The sequence below is a fragment of the Alligator mississippiensis genome, chromosome 4, assembly GCF_030867095.1.
Source record: "Alligator mississippiensis isolate rAllMis1 chromosome 4, rAllMis1, whole genome shotgun sequence".
Classification (NCBI taxonomy): domain Eukaryota; kingdom Metazoa; phylum Chordata; order Crocodylia; family Alligatoridae; genus Alligator; species Alligator mississippiensis.
The window spans coordinates 216,522,193-216,541,012 of NC_081827.1; the positions used below are offsets into that span (position 1 = coordinate 216,522,193).

Below are 18,820 nucleotides of genomic sequence, written 5' to 3' on the forward strand. Positions count from 1 at the left end.
ATCTACCACTCCTGAAAATTTCATCCAAATTGAACAAAAAACAACAAAGTTATAGCTATTTTATTGTTTCCCCATTATACCCTATGGCCACATCTCTGAGGTGGCTCCAAAGCGCTTCAGGAAGCCTAATGAGGCCAGCGCTTCGACCCAGACGTGCTGCTTCAGACCCCGAAGCATCTGAAGCTTCTCCAGATCTGAAGCTCTGTCCAAAGCCTCACACAGCCCTAGTGTTTATATACTGCTCTGACCTCCTCTATACCATGCCCCATGCCTCGCAGATGGCACCCAAATCATCAAGCTTTCCCTGGCTCCCTTGATGAGCTGTACCACTCAGCCTCTGGCCCAAATTTGGCTTCAGACATCTGTAGACTTACCTTAGCGACTACGCCCCTTCATTGGGACCTCTACTCATGCTCCCTTTAGGCCTGCCTTTGTAGATCCTACTCTACGCACTCCTGCACAGTCCTTCAGGCCACCCATGCAAATCCTACTCAGCACAGACTACTACTTATGCTACACCCCTCCCTGGGACCACTACACTGCCCCTCACTGGGGCCACATGCCCATTGGGCCTCAGATGACCTGCCTGGGCCCCAAAGCTGTTCCTACCACAGGGTTACCCACCAGGTTGTTGGGGGCTGAGGCTATATACTGAGGCTGTACCCCATACTCACCTTTCACTAGGGAGGCAACTGATGTGGCATTTTCTGGGGACACTCCACCATGGGCAGTCCCACCACACCATCCCTCCCTAACAGTGTAGTTTTGAAAACATTGAAAATATTGATACCTGAATGGCTTTTTTGTGTTCATTAGACTGTTGTTAATCTATAACCCATAATCATGTATTGCATTTCTTCCTAGTATCTCAACAATTTTTATAAAAACATATTAATCAGATCCATTAGGAGGATGATAATGAGGGGTCAGGGAAGAAAGCATAAGTATTTTCCTGTGTTTCCAGAGATAGGTTCTGGTATTGTTGGGGGAAGGGGAAGGGAAGAGGAAGGTAGACGGTCTTTGGTCATAAATTTGTAAAATGTTGGAAAATTGTCTCTCTGCTTCTTGTATGTATGCTGTTTTGTGCATGATAATAATGGCAACCCCCCACTATCAGCCTGCTATATAAAAATATCAGGGTTGTTTCAAATCTGAGTATGGCTCAGGTTGTTATATAAACACTGTTTTTGGCACCCTGGGGGGACTTTGGAGGCAGAAATAGTTTGAAGGTCTAAAGCAGAGCTTTGACCCTCAGATAGGGTTCAGGAGTTATCCTTCCTTCTGTGCTGTGTAAGGTTCAGGTCTATGGTGGGTTGATCATTGTGTGGCTCCTTGTCATGGAAATGTTCCCTTAGTTGTAAATCTCGATAGATATTTTATCTACCATATTTACTCAAGTCTAAATGAGATTTTCCCCCCAAATCAGCATGGTGGGAAAAATGCCTTGTCTTGGATTCAAGTGCCAGCTGAGGCAGGTAGCAGCTCATCCCTGGGTCTGGATGGCTCTTTTGTCAGAGGATGGGACACACAGCTGGGGGACTTCAGGGGAAACCATGGGGTTGCGGGGGCAATGGGGGAGACCTGCCTGTGTGGCTCAGGTGGAGGGTAGGAGACACTGTGTAGCCTGCCTCCCTTCTAGCTGCCCCCTCCCTACCTCACCTCCCTCTGGCTCCAGTCCCTCCAGCCCTGACCCAGCCTAGCTAGAAGCTGCCACAGCTTCTCCTTGCCCAGGCCAGGTTGGGGCTGCCTCTGCTAGTGACTGCCCTGGAACCAAAGCAGAGCTGTAACGACAGAAGGTAAGTGCTGGGGTGAAGGGGGAAGGCTGCAGAATAGAGCAGCAGGTAGGGGAGGCAGGGAATAAGAAGGTAGGCACAGGCAAGGGGGCAAGGAATGGAGAGGCAGAGGGCAGGCATCAGGGGGGTGGGGGTAGAAAAGGACAGCCACAAGAAGCAAGGGGCAGGGACAGGAAGTAGGCCAGGCATAATGAGGAAAGCAGCAGGGGGAGCAGGCACAGACCTGAGGGGGCAAGGGGTGGAGAGTAAAGGGCCTCTCTTCCCCTGCTGCTGCTTTCCCCACCACAGGAGTGGGGGGTGAATTTAAGACTAATTAGTTTCACTAATTGCATTCTACACTATACTATATTATATTCTATATTATAACACTTTTAGAATTACACATCTTCCATGTATAGAATCTAATTACTGGGAAATCATCTTACATTTGAAGTCATCTTGAATTCAGCTAAATACGGTAACTTCACTGAATGGAGTTGTGTACTGGGGCAGAAGGGAAGATGATGGGATAATACTTTAAAGGGCAGAGAATGTGGCTGGATTGGTTGATGATATTGGTGTGGGTTGTGGGGTTGGTAAGTTTTGCTTCCTTTATTTTTAAGGATTTGAGGTGTCCGGGGTAGGATTCATGGCTAGATATGGAGATCTCTTGGTAACCATTTCATTCAGGTGGTTCCTTAAGCTTTTTATGAGTTCTGTGAATCTGGTGCTGATTTGTTCCTGCTTGCTGTATAGAACCCTGATGAGATGGTTCTTCAGTTTATCAGAGAGAGTGAGGCACAGCTTTTCAAAATAGGCTGTGTGATATAAAGAACAAAATGGTTTGGTCACTTGAAGTCACTTGGGGTGCCTATACACTAGCAGGGAGGCTTCTCCGATGTGCTGTAATTCCAGTGTGTTGGAGCAGGCTTGATTAATCAAGTCTGCTTGAGCATGGCCATTACCTTGCTCCATAGGCCTCCTGTATCTCATATATCAACATCCCCACACTTCAAAATGGCAGTAGGGGCACTTTAAAACTTATTCAATGAGCTTTAGATAAAACACCCCTGCTACCATTTTAATGATGCGGGGACACTGATACATGAGATGCTGTGAGTGCTTTAACTAGAACAGCTCTTGAAGCCACACTAATTAAAGTGTCCCAACCCCTTCTCCCTCCCCTTCCCCCCCACTCCCAGAGCACATATATAAATGCCCTTAGATATGATGTTCATCTGCTTGTATCAGGTCAAAAAGAAGATACCTGAGCAAGGTTCTTGTGTAGGTCAATTGGAGTCCATTTCATTTGGCTGAATGTGATGCCTTTCATGTGCACAGAGAAGACTGGCCATGTTCTTCTGAAGTCAGGCAGAAAGTAGGCCATGGCGGCACCTTAGGCGAACTGGTTAAGTAATAAGTAAAAGGTGTCTAGCCTGAACCATCTTAGCCAAGTGTCTGTCCAATCTGCTCTTGAAAACTTCCAAGGATGGAGATTCCACAATTTCTCTAGGTAGCCTGTTCCAATGCTTTACCACACTCATAAAGATATGAAAAGGTCTTGATAATAACAAGTTTAATCTCTCTTTTCTGGCAGCAAACAGGGATCTCTAAGAAAGACATTGATTTTTAAATTGAAAAGAGACCAACACTGGTGTGGTCAGCATCACATTTCTCCTCTGCACTGTATTAGTAGATATATTGGACAATGTATTGCTGCTAAATCTAAGAATTTTCCTGCTGTTCTTTTGTGAACACCTGGGCTTCATTTCCTGACACTGCTTTCCTAACTTTTCCTGACACTCTCATTAAGTACAGGCATCTCTCTCTCATAGGTCATTTGATATGGCTATCCCCTTGATGAAAGGACAGGGGAACTTTTATCAAGGTTCTGAGCATCACCCAGTTATTTAGCATATTGCTTGTGAGTCTCACACTATGGGATACATACAGGGGCAGTTATTGAAAGAAGAAAGTAAGATTACTTACTGGTCCAGTGAAATACACAGACCAAACAGGCACTGTTGACAACATTTACCTGTGTAGAGGCACATGTACATTGAGGGGCGGATCTAAAGGGGATGTGATGGTGCAATTGCACCCTTCTTTGGGTTCATGAAGCAGGAGCAGCATTCAGGGACTTTGTTTAAGTCCTCAAAAGAAGTAAAAATTCCTGCTTCTGGGCATTCTATCCTTTTCCCTCCCATTCCCCTCCTCCCCCTCTCTCTTATACCTCTGGGAAGGGAGAACCTATTCACTACTTCCACTGTCCCCCGCTACACAGGGGCAGGGGAAGCTCCAGAGCTGTTCCTGTTCCATTCCAGGTGGACTGTGTGGGGAGCCAGGCTCAGCCAGGGACATCAGCTGTGGTAGCAGGCAGGTTTCTCCCTGCTCAATCCCCCTGAGTGTTCTCTGCCAGCCCAGAAGTAGGAGCAGGAGCAGGGAGGATGAACCCACCAGCTGCCACTGTCCTTGGTTAAGCCTTGTTCCTTATGCAGCAGCTCCCCACAGCCCTAGCTGGAGCAGAGCAGGAGTGGCTGGGACAGAAGTTAGGTATCCTTTCTGTACCCAGAGGTGTGAATGAAGGGGGAGGGAGAAAATAGGAGAGAGGTGGTGAGGTGCCAAGGTGCCACTGAGCACAGAAGGGAAGAAAGAGGGTGCTGAAGTGGGGAGAGAAGGGGTAGACTCTTACCTAATTCAGAGACTTGAAACAATTTTGCAGCATGGTCTGCATGCCCTGGTTCAGTGTGGGGGGGTAGAAGGCTAGGAGAGGGGGTGAAGCCACCTCTGCAGTGCTGGTCACTACTTCTGCACCCCCATTTTAAAAATTCTAAATCTGCCAATGTGTGCATTCATAAGGTAATTAACAGGGAAATGCACACAATAAAAGACCAAAAACCAACACATTAGAAGACTTCCACTACCTGCACTAGTAAGCAATCTTTCTTTTTTGAGTGGACATGTTCTTAGAATGAATCGGGGTTGTGTAGTGAAAGATATTTACCTGTGGAAATAAATATAGTCCCTTTCCTCCCTCCCCCTGCAGCAAGCCTGGCAAAACCATGGAGAAGCACACTTGGACCAGTTGCTCTCACTCAGTATGAGTCATCATCATCATACTTTCAAGGCTGCTCATGGGCCCTCTGTCCTGCTTCTTGATGCACCCTCAAGGCTACCTTAAGATAACTACATTGATACATTTTGGGGATGAGCAGGAGGGACTAAGCATGGTTCTTGGTAGTGCTTCCAGTGTGACCACATAGGCAATGTAGACATGCTCTAAATAGGGTAACTATATATCCTGGTTTGACTGGGATAGTCCCAGATTTTGGAGGCCGATTGTGACTGGCTGGTGAAGATTAAAATGAGCATCTGGGGCACATAGTGGGGAGGAAGAGCAGCACGAGCTGTGAAATAGGAACCCTAGCAGACACCAAAATTGCCCCAAAATAGGTTAGCTTGATTAGTGGAATGACCATTAAAAAGACAAGAAGATTGTTAAATCTAGGGCTGCTCAAAATTTCACCAGCTGTTTCATTTCAACACTGTTTCAACTCCTTTTGAGCTCAAAACAGTGAAATCAAAACAAAACAAAACAAAACAAAAGGCTTCAAAACAGCCTTAAAGTGAAATGAGGGCACTCAAAACATTTCTAAAGTTTTGAAAATGAAGCTGGGCTTGCTTGCACAGAAACAGAAAGGAGAGGGAGGGGAAAGAGGGAGCAAGGACTGCTCTGATAATGACTGTGTAGCTGGCCAGTGACTGTGATCCTTCCCTGAGGTCCCTCCCAATCCCAGTATTCTGGGGGAGGGATGGAAAAACAGCATAAAAAGCAGCATTGTTTGAACTAAACTGCTGTCTGCCTTTGGGATCAATTACTGAGCTGTGTCTTCCAGTAGCTCAGCAGTGTCAGACAACAAATGTTATCATTTCCTACTTGCTAGCCTGTTCCTAGCAAGTGGGATTCATCAATACCTTTTGATTTCTATACCTTTTTATTTTATTATTATATTCATTCATTCCTTTCAATTTATTCCTCCCCCAAAATCCTCTTTTTGTTTTTGTTAGTCCATTTTTATTCTTTTCCCCCAAAAAACAAAGCTGTGCTTTCTCTCACAGTGTGCATTCCATTCACTGTGCATGGAAGCAAAGTATATCATAGAATCATAGAAGTAGGATTGGAAGGGACCTTGTAGATCCTCAAGTCCGACCCCCTGCCTGGGCAGGAGGAAAACTGGGCTCAAATGACCCCAGTCAGGTAGGCATCAAGCCGCTTCTTAAAGACCCCCAGGGTAGGAGCCAGCACCACTTCCCTTGGAAGTTGGTTCCAGATCCTAGCCTCCCTAACTGTGAAGTAGTTCTTATGGATCTCTAATCTAAACCTACTCTCCAACAACTTGTGGTCGTTATTCCTTGTTATCCCGGGGGGCGCTAGGGGAAACAAGGTCTCCCCCAAACCCTTCTGGTCCCCCCTGGTGAGTTTATAGATGGTCACCAGGTCCCCCCTCAGCCTTCTCTTGTGAAGGCTGAACAGGATCAAGTCCCATAGCCTGTCATTGTAGGGTCTGCCCTGCTGTCCCCGGATCATGCGGGTGGCCCTCCTCTGAACCATCTCAATGTTGTCCACATCCCTCTTGAAGTGGGGTGCCCAGAACTGGACACAGTACTCCAGCTGTGGCCTGACCAGTGTCATGTGGAGGGGGAGGATCACCTCCTTGGACCTACTTGAGATGCACCTGTGGATGCACGATAAGGTCCGGTTAGCCCTGCTGACCATGACCTTGCATTTTCGGCCCATGTTCATCTTGGAGTCAATGATGACTCCAAAATCCCTTTCTGCCTCCGTGCTCTCAACAAGGGAGTTTCCCATCTTATAAGTGTGCTGCTGGTTACTACTGCCCAAGTGCAGCACCCTGCACTTGTCAGTATTGAAACCCATCCTGTTTTTGTTAGCCCACCCCTGCAACCTATCCAGGTCTTGCTGCAGTCTTTCCCTCCCTACTAGCGTGCCCACCTCACCCCAAATTTTGGTATCATCAGCAAATTTAAACAGGTTGCTTTTCACCCCGTTGTCCAAATCGTTGATAAAGAAATTGAATAGTGAGGGCCCAAGGACCGAGCCCTGGGGGACTCCACTGCCCACTTCCCCCCAGGTCGAATATGACCCATCCACCACCACCCTCTGAATACGACCCTTCAGCCAATTCACAGTCCATCTGACCGTGTAGGCATCAATGCCACAGTCGCACAGTTTTTTAATGAGAATGGGGTGATCGACAGTGTGAAAGGCCTTGCTGAAGTCCAGAAAGACTACATCCACGGCAACACCTGCATCCAATGCTTTTGTGACCTGATCATAAAAGGCAATCAGGTTGGTCTGACATGACCTGCCCTTAATGAAACCATGCTGGTTGCCCTTGAGCATCATCCCGGATGTCGGCCCATCACAGATGTGCTCCTTGATGATCTTCTCAAAGAGTTTCCTCAGGATTGAGGTAAGACTGACAAGCCTATAGTTGCCTGGGTCCTCCCGCCTCCCTTTTTTAAAGTTGGGGACCACATTGGCTATCTTTCAATCATCTGGCACCTGGCCCGAGCACCATGAGCACTCGTAAAGCTGTGCCAAGGGCCCAGCAATAACCCCTCCTAGCTTCCTCAACACTCTGGGGTGGAGAGCATCTGGACCTGCTGATTTAAACACATCCACCCCTCCAGGACAAACTTGGAGGTATAGGCTGGAGCTATGGGGAAAGAGGAGGCCCCAGGTCCTGAACATGACCACTAAAACTACATTCTGCCAGGGTCAGGAGGCCTGGTGGGACTGCCGGCAGTATGCCAGCCCCAGGAAATGCCAAGACTGCGGATCTCCCTTGTGAAAGGTGGGTAGGAGGTGCCATAAACTCTAGCCAACACACGCATGCACACAGTCCTGGCTGGGGAAAGCCCAGACCCATCACATCTTTGACAGGCCTGAGGCTTGCTGGTTGCAGTGGAGTTGTGAGGCTCCAGGTGAGCTCAGCTTAGCTGCCTGGGATGCCAGCTTTTGGATTGGAAAACCTTTTGTCAGGCTGAGTAAGCACCTGCAGTTGGTGTGCACATTGTTCCTGGATGGCAGGAATAGTAAAGAAGCCAGAGGCTGACATGCACTGCAGGCAAGAAAGGCAGACAGTGAAAATGGAAATGGAGACATCAGGGGGTCAGGGACAGGCTGGGGTGCCGGGGGAAGGAAGATTCATAGATTCATAGATGTTAGGGTCGGAAGGGACCTCAATAGATCGAGTCCGACCCCCTGCATAAGCAGGAAAGAGTGCTGGGTCTAGATGACCCCAGCTAGATGCTCATCTAACCTCCTCTTGAAGACCCTCAAGCCAGATGTAGCGAATAAAAGTGGAGAGATTCCTAGGTAGTCAGATGTCCGGTAGGTTGTAGTATGTCATAATTCCAATGTCTATATCGATTCCATGAGTTTTTGTTCCTAGGAAGTTGATGAAGTGCAGTTCATAGGCTCGTCTGTGAAAAGAGGTTCATAAATTCCCTTTGAGGATCAGTCCTGAGAGATTGGAGACAGGTGTTTTTGTCTTTGATAGATTTTTGGTGTGTGCTCATTCTGGTGGGTAGTCGTTGCTTGGTGTCTCCTACGTATTTTCCATCTGGGCACTTGGTCACACATCATGAGTTTTGCTTGCCAGCAGCTTGAGGTGTAGTTTCCCAAAAATCCCTGAACCTATCTCCTTGAAACTTGGCAGGCTTCATGGCCTCAGAAAAGGCTACCATGCCTGCTGTTTTCACCCCCCTGTGCCTTCACACTTACAAGTGACATGAGTTTTGCTTTCAAGAATTAGGGGTACAGTTTCCCCAAAACCCCTAAACATATATCCTTGAAACTTGACAGGTTTTGTGGCCTCAGCAGGGGCTACTATGCCTGCTGTTTTCATTCAAATCAAATAACAAATGACAAATGTATAGTCAGTTTTGTGATTCCCCTGTGAAGTAAAGAACAATGGGTCATTCATGGACCATTAACTTCTTTAGCTGCCTAAATACCAATATCAGAGCTGCACAACAGTGCCCTGTCCCTGCCTCTCTGCATCCATGCTGCTGACTTTAGTGGTCAGTGGGCCAGGGGGTGGATGGGAGGACAGTATCCTGGATTCGCATTGTCTCATATGGTCATCCTCGACTCATCACATTTATTTCAAAGTTGGATGGTGTTTTGAGAAGTCTTGGAATTACAGGAAAGAAGAAATAGTCTCATGATTCAGGCAATTGATTACCACTCTCAGGAACTGGGGGTCTATCCATCTACCACAAAATTCCGCATATGATGTTAGTCTAGTTGCTGAACCCAAACTTTTTATAAATGGTCCATCCTTGGTAAAGTATTTGAAAAAATTATCAAGGCTCACATTTGTGAGAGCCCGGCAGGACAAATTATGCTGAGGGGAAACCAGCATGGGTTTGTGGCGGGCAGATCGTGCCTGACCAACCTAGTCTCTTTCTATGACCAGGTTACGAAACGCCTGGACACAGGAGGAGGGGTGGATGTCGTATACTTAGACTTCAGGAAGGCCTTCGATACGGTATCCCACCCCATACTGGTGAACAAGTTAAGAGGCTGTGATGTGGATGACTGCACAGTCCGGTGGGTGGCGAATTGGCTAGAGGGTCGCACCCAAAGAGTCGTGGTAGATGGGTCGGTCTCGATCTGGAAGGGTGTGGGCAGTGGGGTCCCGCAGGGTTCGGTCCTTGGACCGATACTCTTTAATGTCTTCATCAGCGACTTGGACGTGGGAGTGAAATGTACTCTGTCCAAGTTTGCAGATGACACAAAGCTATGGGGAGAAGTGGACACGCCGGAGGGCAGGGAACAGCTGCAGGCAGACCTGGATAGGTTGGACAAGTGGGCAGAAAACAACAAGATGCAGTTCAACAAGGAGAAATACAAAGTGCTGCACCTAGGGAGGAAAAATGTCCAGCACACCTACAGCCTAGGGAATGACCTGCTGGGTGGCACAGAGGTGGAAAGGGATCTTGGAGTCCTAGTGGACTCCAAGATGAACATGAGCCGGCAGTGTGACGAAGCCATCAGAAAAGCCAATGGCACTTTATCGTGCATCAGCAGATGCATGACAAATAGGTCGAGGGAGGTGATACTTCCCCTCTATAGGGTGTTGGTCAGACCGCAGTTGGAGTACTGCGTGCAATTCTGGGCGCCACACTTCAAGAAGGATGCGGATAACCTGGAGAGGGTACAGCGAAGGGCAACTCGTATGGTCAAGGGCCTGCAGACCAAGCCCTACGAGGAGAGACTAGAGAAACTGGACCTTTTCAGCCTCCGCAAGAGAAGGTTGAGAGGCGACCTTGTGGCTGCCTATAAGTTCATCACGGGGGCACAGAAGGGAATTGGTGAGGATTTATTCACCAAGGTGCCCCCGGGGGTTACAAGAAACAATGGCCACAAGCTAGTAGAGAGCAGATTTAGACTGGACATAAGGAAGAACTTCTTCACAGTTCGAGTGGCCAAGGTCTGGAACGGGCTCCCAAGGGAGGTGGTGCTCTCCCCTACCCTGGGGGTCTTCAAGAGGAGGTTAGACGAGTATCTAGCTGGGGTCATCTAGACCCAGCACTCTTTCCTGCTTATGCAGGGGGTCGGACTTGATGATCTATTGAGGTCCCTTCCAACCCTAACATCTATGAATCTATGAATCTATAAACTTGAGACACTGTGGTCTGATTTTCAGAGCTGCTGTAACTTTAATGAATGGGAGCTGTGCCTTGAACATATGAAGGGTTATACAGTGCTTTGTGCTCTGGAAAAGTATGTCCTTGGTGTAAGGTGTGGTGGGCCAGTAGGGGGTGCTCCTGCGCTGAGCCACCCACCTCACTGCACCCAACTAACTTCCAGGGTCTGAGTGCCTCCCTGGGGGTGCCTCATGTCTAGCTGACCTCCTTCTTGGAGCACACTCGCTAGCCTGGGGGTAGTGCCACCACCACCCAGGGTCTGGCTTGATCCTGGCACTGTACCCCCTAGGAAAAACAGGTCTAGTAGTCCTTGAGGGTACTCGACCCCCTGCAAGATCTTGGGGTGCTTCCCTCAGTCTGAAGCACAAGTAGTGGTCTCCCTTAGTCAGCCGAACCAAGGGGACCCCAAGGCATAATCTAGACCCACTCCCAATAAGTCTCCCAAGCTAGGTACAAAGGAGAACTTTATTGGTTACAAGAAGTAGGTTTGGAATAGAGTACAGGGTAGAGCAATATCGGAGAAATTCCATAGAGCAAACTGGCATGGCTGGGTAGCCTTTGATCATGCATCTGAGTTACTGCAAGCTATATATCTAGTTAGATCTCGGGTTGCTTACTCACAAGTATCATCCAATGGCAGGTGGAGATTCCCTCTGGAGGCAGGCAGTTCATTGATCATAGGTTTCAAGAGAGAGAGCACGTTTCAGATGGTCCAGCTCTTCTCTCTCAGAGTTTTTATCATAGCTACTGCCCCCACCCCTTCCTGTGCAGTCCTTAACTTATATAGCCCTTATAACCTCATTTACTTGGTCCAAGCCCCTCACCCAGGTATATGATGCCAGTCACGTAGGCAGAAGAAGCAGATTTCCCCCCTCCCTCAAGAAGGTATCCAACTCAGGTTACCTAAAGAGATGTCTGCCCTCTGCATGTTAACCAAACTGTCACAGAGCAGAGTTTTTTTGGGGAGAGACAGAGGTGGCAATCTGCCACATAAGAAAACTGGAAATGCAAAATTAATGGATTCTTTTGACCTTGTTTCACCATTTTTCAGTTTCTGTCTGTTTGCATGTGAAATATATATATATAACTTGATATTTTAATATTTTAAAAATAATGTAATGTAACATTAAAGTCACAACTTTGAATAGTTAGAAGCAATAACAAATTAAGGCTCTTGTAGTAATCTCACTTTGTCCATGCTGGAAAAACAGGACACAACTTAACTAATGTTTTCTCATGTAAACATTTCAATGAGAGTCACATAAATACATCTGAAAGCTTTCATATAAGTAACCTTACTCAATATTGTGTTCCCAAGATACATTAAAGGGTTTGAAAATATCACATTTTGTCAATTCCTTTGTTCTATGTTATTTGTTTAGTCCCATCAACACTGGGTCAGAAGTAAGTCTGAACAGTTAAAATATGAGGGCTTTTTTTAAAGACTCCAACAAAAGAACACTGTTTTAGAATTAGTTTGATTGTATGGTATTTAAACATGGGTTTAGTATTGTTTAATTTTATGTATATCTTGTCATTGATCAATTTTGTATTTTAAACACAGAATTTAAACATAATTTCTAAACTCTGTTCCAAGATGGATGTATATAGATATCTAGTGTAAATTTTTGGTATCTGTAAGAACATAAAACTGCCTTAAAATATAAAATACATGCAACTATTATATTTACAAAGTGGACAGAGAGAAAATTTTTGTGAATATTGCCTCCTTAGTGGCTTTGTTGAAAAATGGTCTCAGTCCAGTTTTATCCATTTCAATATAACTCCAATTTAGTCAGATTTTTTCAGAGCTATACATCTGAGTCTCTTAAAACAGAATACTTACCACTATGATTGAATGGGATTTGTGTCAATATGAGTATCCTCCCAGCTAATAAAAATAGAACAGGGGAGGAGAGTATAATACTGGGAGCAATGTGGTCGTCTCTAGGTCAAAAAACCTGTAGTGTTTTCAATTTGATTAGGATGAATCAGTGTTGGAGCCAAAAATGTAATTTTGTTACAGCCTTCTGACAGTAGCTTTTTTTAATGTTAAGAAAACATTTTACAGAACATAATTCTTTAAAAGGTCAACTTTAACAAGTGTCTCTTCAAACCTACATTGAAATAAATCAGCCATTTAGGATTATAATCCTTCACAACAAATGTCTAATACAGTACAGTAGCACCTTATTATGAACTGAAGGTCTGATCCCTGCTCCCCACTTAGTTTTGCTTTCTCTGGTATTATCAGAGGGCACTACATTTTGGTATACATCAGTCATACTATACACTATGTATTTTTGCTGCAGAATTATCATGGACTCTTACCTGTGGGTTGTCCCTAGTTCCTCTGTTATCCAGAAACAAAAACCTTTTTGTCTAAGTGTAATGGTGCTTTTAAGTCAGAGTAGCTAGCACTGATGTAGTGTGGGATAGGACTATAAGACTGAGATGGGGCATTCTGATCCACTGTATCCAGGTCTTTGAATTTGCTGGCAGCCAATAAACCAAAGATTCCTAAAGATCATCCTATCTAATCCTTTACACATCCGAACCATAAAGGGAACACCAAAAGCACCCTAGATTTTGCCCTGCATAAAAAACAGGGGAGATGAGAGTAACCTGTCACTTCAAAGCAGAAAACTGGTTAGTATGAGCTCAGAGAGTTCCAAGAGGACCATGATTCTCACAACAGAGAAAAGCAAAAATCGTCCTTTTGGGCTTAGAAGTTCTGGTTTTGCTCAAATTGTTATCTTTGCCTTTTTTGCAGTGAGGTTTCAGGCTGAATCATTTGAGTGGTTGGAGTCCTTCAATGCCTTCCCACAATTCCCCTAATGTGCTCAGAAGGACAACAAGTTCTTTCGTAATTTACTGGGAAAGAATATACTATAGCACAGCTTATTTTACTGCAGTACAAAGAAACCTGGGATGGGGCTTGTCCTATTAATTCCTAACCCATAGTTTTTGCCAGCAGTAACAATTATTTCTAGGTGCAAAATGGAGGTTTTGGTAATGCTAGTCAGAAAATTTGGCATATTAAATCAAGCCATTCAAATCTTTTAAAATAGGATACGTTCTATTTAGAAATGTATGTAAATACAAAATAAAATTCTATAACACATGGCATATTCCAAAGGCAAAGCATACAATTTATCCAGCTGTACCTCATTTTATAGAATTCATAGTACATGTTGGTATATTGACAGTAGGAATTAAGGATATCACTGTTCAAATCATATTGTCATTTCTTTACCATTGTTTCTCCTAAAGAAAAAAAAAAAAAAATTCTTGCTTAAAGTTGGATTCAGAAAATAATTCTAACATTTTTATGTTAAGATTATTTATTTTATAAACCTCTTGTAGATTATTTTACTAAAATATATTATCTTGAAATTTTGGGACACAACCATGTAATGCTCAGGCAGTTGTTCTTACTTCTGGAAAGCATCCCACTGATTTTGGAAAGGTAAAATCATGCCAATCAACAACAACAAAAAACTATCAGACACCATAACATTTTTCTATTCAACTTTTCAAGTTGACTCGGTAGGGCAACTTGTCTAAGCTTAAGATTGTTTCTCTTCAACTTTGTTTAAGTGAGTATGGTGTATAATGGTGGAAGATATATTTAGTAATTTAGAATTACTAAATCTTATTGTTTTTACATTTATTTTTCTAAACAGGACATTTTTACTTTCTGGAAGGGCAGAATGATGCGCTGCTTTGTGGAAATAGCTCAGATGCTGGGTAAGGACATATTTCATTATGGTTTATAGTCCATCATGGAAACAGGCTATATCATCTTCAAATACTGAATATACCCAGTTCTAAGACAAGGTTATTTCCTCCCATTTAACATGGAGGGAAACCCTGTTGTCTTAGAATCAAATATGAGAGACAGGGGTGGGGGAAAGCAGAAGGCTACTATGGCTTGAGCTCCATCCCCTACCCAGGGTTGGGGCCATAGCCACAGCTACTGCCTGCCCCACCCTATCACCTTGACATCCCACCATCTTCCCTCTGTAGCCTCTTCCCCCACCCCCTTCCCCTTCTTCATGTGACCTCTACTGCTCTCCCTCCCCCTCTTACCTTTGCTATGTGCTGTCAGGCTCCATCCACACTGCAGTAAAAGGGTACTGCAGCCAGAGGCACAGCTGCTATGGAGGCTGGGCTAGGGCTTTGCTCAGTGCCCCAGGCTAGAACAGGGATGCCTCAGGCCTGCCAGCACAAAGCAAATGTAAGGAGGTGAAAGTGGGGAGCAGCAGAGGCCAGGTGGGAAGGGAAAGTTGGGGAAGCAGAGACTGGAGGGAAAGGGGAAGTAGAGGCAAAGGGGGGAGGGGGCCCTGAGACTTCATGGGGCAGAGGTGGCAGGGAGACAGCCATAAGCAGGGGGCAAGTTGCTTGACCTCCCCACATCTCCTGCCCTGTTCAGTGCTTGCCACCCTGCAGTGGTGGAGGGGATGAATTAAAGATGACCTTCCAACAATTAGGTTCTCTACATGGAAACATACAAGAAATGTATATATTTTCCACATATAGTGTCTAATTATTTGGGGGTGGGAGGTATCTTGATTTCTAGGTCATCTTCGATTCAGGTAAATATAATATATAGCATTAAAGAATTTGAGTGACCAGCCATTTCACACTTTTCCACTTTAGAGATGTTTTAGGATTTGATGCAAGATATTTGAACTTGGACTTGAGTTCCTGGTAACATTTAGGCATCTGGTCAAGACAGTGTTGTCTCTGTTAAACACTAATTAAAAAATATTAGTATTTACTTAATTCCTGGCTGGTTAAGATATACCATTTATTACTCTATTCCAAGATGAATTTTTCCCCCCATTTAATATGTCTTAGAATCAAGTATGAGGTGGTGGGTAGGCAGGCAGCCCTGTGGCTCTAGCTTCAGCCTTGACCTGGGGTCAGGACCAGAACCACGGCTTCTGCCTATTCCCCCCTCCCCATCCCCTGTCCTCCCAGTTCTTCCCCACTGCAGCCTCACCCCCACCATCTCTGTCCCCCCACCACCATGCAGGCTTTGCCTCTTCACCCCATTCCAGCACCACAGGCTCCATCTCTGCTTCAGCCTGGGGCGTGGAGCACATGCTGGCTCAGGGGAGGCAGAGGGTGCTGATGGTGGGGGGGGGGATTGGAAGGAAAAGGGGGCTGGGAAGCCTGAGGCAGCAGAGGGGCAGAGACAGTGGGGAGATGGGCACAAAGGGGCAGGTAGCAGAGGAGAGTAAGTGGTGGGGGGACACTTGGCAGGAGACAAGGTTTAGGGCTCAAGGGGCAGGGATCCAGCTGCTGGACCACCTCCAGTGCCTGCCCTCCCTACTACTTCCCCCACCACCTGCCCCACTGCTTGCTCCCTTATCACCTGCTGCCCCACTGCTTCCCCCTACCACCTCTGCTGTCTCTCCCCCCACCTGCCGCCTCTATCACTGCTTTCCCAGATGCAGCAACATAGAGGATGAATTTAAGATGACTCTGTAATAATTAGATTCTATACATGGAAAGTATAACAAATTTATACATTTTCTATGTATAAAATCTAATTATTGGGGGGGTCATCTTAAATTAAGGGTCATCTTGGATATGTGTAAATGATAACAAAAGCAATGGTTAGAAAGGTAAATGCCTTTGCCACATATGGGCTGAGTACTGATGAGTATCAGCATAGTAAAGGGACATGGAGAGGTGACAGTATTAATCATTAAAGATCTGAGTTTGTGATTTGGATTAAATGTGGCAAGTTAGGATAAAATAAATATTAAAATGCTGCTAATATCAAAATGCAAGGCAGGATTACCACTTCCCATTGATATATTATATTTTTACATAATACATTTTTAGCTGCTCTTAAAAATAATAGCTCACCTGTAGCTCACCAGCTGGGAGTTGCCAGAGGGTGGCTGCATAGGGCACTGGGCTCAGCAGCAGCAGCTGGGTACCTGCTCCCTGTCCCCTCTCTCAGCTTTTCATCACTGGCCTAAAAGCTCCAGTTGTGGCTGATGGCTTCTTGGGAACCTGGGCCTGGTGGCATTGGTGGCTGGTCCCCTACTTCCAACACCTGCTCCAGGCCCATGTTGGATACCTGGGGGGACCAAGTAGGTAGAAGGGGCTGGAAGGGGGGACCCATCCACCACCACCACTGTCCCTAGCCCAGCACCCCATACAGCTGCTCATAGCAGCTTCTGGCTGGAGCAAGGCATGAGTGGCCTGGGACTTCCCCCATCCCCAATTAGCTAGTGACAGTGGCAGCAGTGGGCAGGTTGCCCCTTCTGGCACTCCCTGCTGCAGAGGGGAATGAGGGAGTATGAAAGGAAGGGAGGTGCTGCTGAGCACTGGACTGAAAGAAGTGCCCAGAGCAGGGGGGGGGGGGTGAGGATCTAGGAAGTCATACCTACTTTGTGAACACAAAAACAGTCCCCAGTAGCTGCTTTTGTGGTGTGATCTGCCTGTCAGGGGGTGGGGGGAGGTGCCAGTCACTTCCCCCACACCCCTTTTTCATTATCCTAGATTGACCTGTGACTATTTCATAATCCTTAACTTTTGTCAGTAGGTGACATGGACTGATCCTGGAATAATTATAAAATATTCTATTCCTCTCTCTGTGTAGTCAGTGTCCAGAAGGATATGTGTGTGTAAAAGCTGGTAGGAATCCTAATTATGGCTACACAAGCTTTGACACCTTCAGCTGGGCATTTTTGTCTCTGTTTCGACTGATGACTCAAGACTTCTGGGAAAACCTTTATCAGCTGGTAAGAACATTTTGTAAAAAAAAAAAAGCCGAATCAACAAAGCAAAGTATTTTTATCTTATTGAATTATACAGATGGTCTAAAATAAATTAGACTATTACATCTCATAGAATCATATTACTGATGTAGAAAGCAGACTGTGCTCACATAGTAACATTAATAAAGCTCTGTTTATTATTACTTCCAGACCCTACGAGCTGCTGGCAAAACATATATGATATTTTTTGTTCTGGTGATTTTCCTGGGCTCTTTCTATTTGATTAACTTGATACTGGCTGTTGTTGCCATGGCCTATGATGAACAGAATCAAGCAACCCAAGAAGAAGCAGAACAGAAAGAGGCTGAATTTCAGCAGATGCTCGAGCAGCTGAAAAAGCAACAAGAAGCAGTTCAGGTATAATTTGATTTTAAGTATTTGTCAATTGATTTTTTTTTCCCATTTCTTATAGTGATAGTGTATTCACATGAGTTTTCTGTAGATAGGTGACATCAATAAATTTAGAAAGATTTTAGAACTCTAGTTATAGATATTCTCTCTAATTAATGTGTGGGCTCCTTTGCCTTCAGGAACAGATAGGACAGATGTTTTCCTTGTTGGGAATCAGGACACTCTGCTATGAATAATTTGGACATGTGGTCCAGAAAGAAATCAAAAGAACGTGAATGTTATTTATTATTGATTGTCTTTATCCCAGGGGCATCCACTGTGTGTAAATTCTGATCTACTCACACAAAACAATATACAATGCCTGCCCTGGTGTCCTTACAATCAAAAAAGAGAAACAATACGAAAAGGGTTGGGGGTGAGTGGGGGAGGGGGGGTGGAATGTGCAAGCATTTAGACAGAATGCATCTGCCATTTTGTTTCTGCCATTGATATCACAAACAGTAAGGGTACAGAAAAGGGGGAAATAATTTGAGGAGAGGACAGCCAGCTAAAAAATCTTAAGAGCTTCCTTCAAAAGCTTCTGCCAGGGGCTGCACTAGAATATTCTCTAGAAGTTAAATTGGCAGTGGTAAAGTTTAGCACATTAGCCAATAGAAATATTTATGGTAATACAGCAGGCAGCAGCGGCAGCAGCAGCAGCATCAGCAGAGTCAAGAGAACCTAGTGCAGAAGGCGGACTAGGAGGACTCTCAGAAAGTTCTTCTGAAGCATCAAAGCTGAGTTCAAAGAGCGCTAAAGAGAGGAGAAATAGAAGAAAGAAAAGGAAGCAGAAAGAGCAATCTGGAGGAGAGGAGAAAGATGAGGATGAATTTCACAAATCTGAATCAGAAGACAGCATCAGAAGGAAAGGTTTCAGATTCTCTATTGAAGGGAACAGACTGACATATGAAAAGAAATATTCTTCTCCCCACCAGGTATTGTATAATTCTGTTATCAAGGAAAATATATATTTGAAGCATCATGATCTATCACAAAACTGCTGCAATATCACAGGCACACCGATGAGATTGTATTGTTTGAAAAACTAAGGCACTGAGCTTTTATTTAAACTTGATTATCTTAATTACAGCTTCCAGTGCTTCAAGAGAAAAT

At 45.2% G+C, this 18,820-nt stretch overlaps 1 protein-coding gene across 2 annotated transcripts in view; it reads left to right on the top strand.

Moving 5' to 3' along the window:
• LOC102572122 (sodium channel protein type 1 subunit alpha) overlaps nt 1-18,820 on the top strand; it is a 177,411-nt gene that overhangs the window by 71,434 nt on the left and 87,157 nt on the right. For both annotated transcript variants that reach the window (XM_019480413.2, XM_059727323.1), the window contains 4 exons: nt 14,201-14,264; nt 17,140-17,281; nt 17,468-17,674; nt 18,343-18,642. In XM_019480413.2, the coding sequence (XP_019335958.1) occupies nt 14,201-14,264; nt 17,140-17,281; nt 17,468-17,674; nt 18,343-18,642 (713 nt within the window). The remainder of the gene's footprint in view (nt 1-14,200; nt 14,265-17,139; nt 17,282-17,467; nt 17,675-18,342; nt 18,643-18,820) is intronic.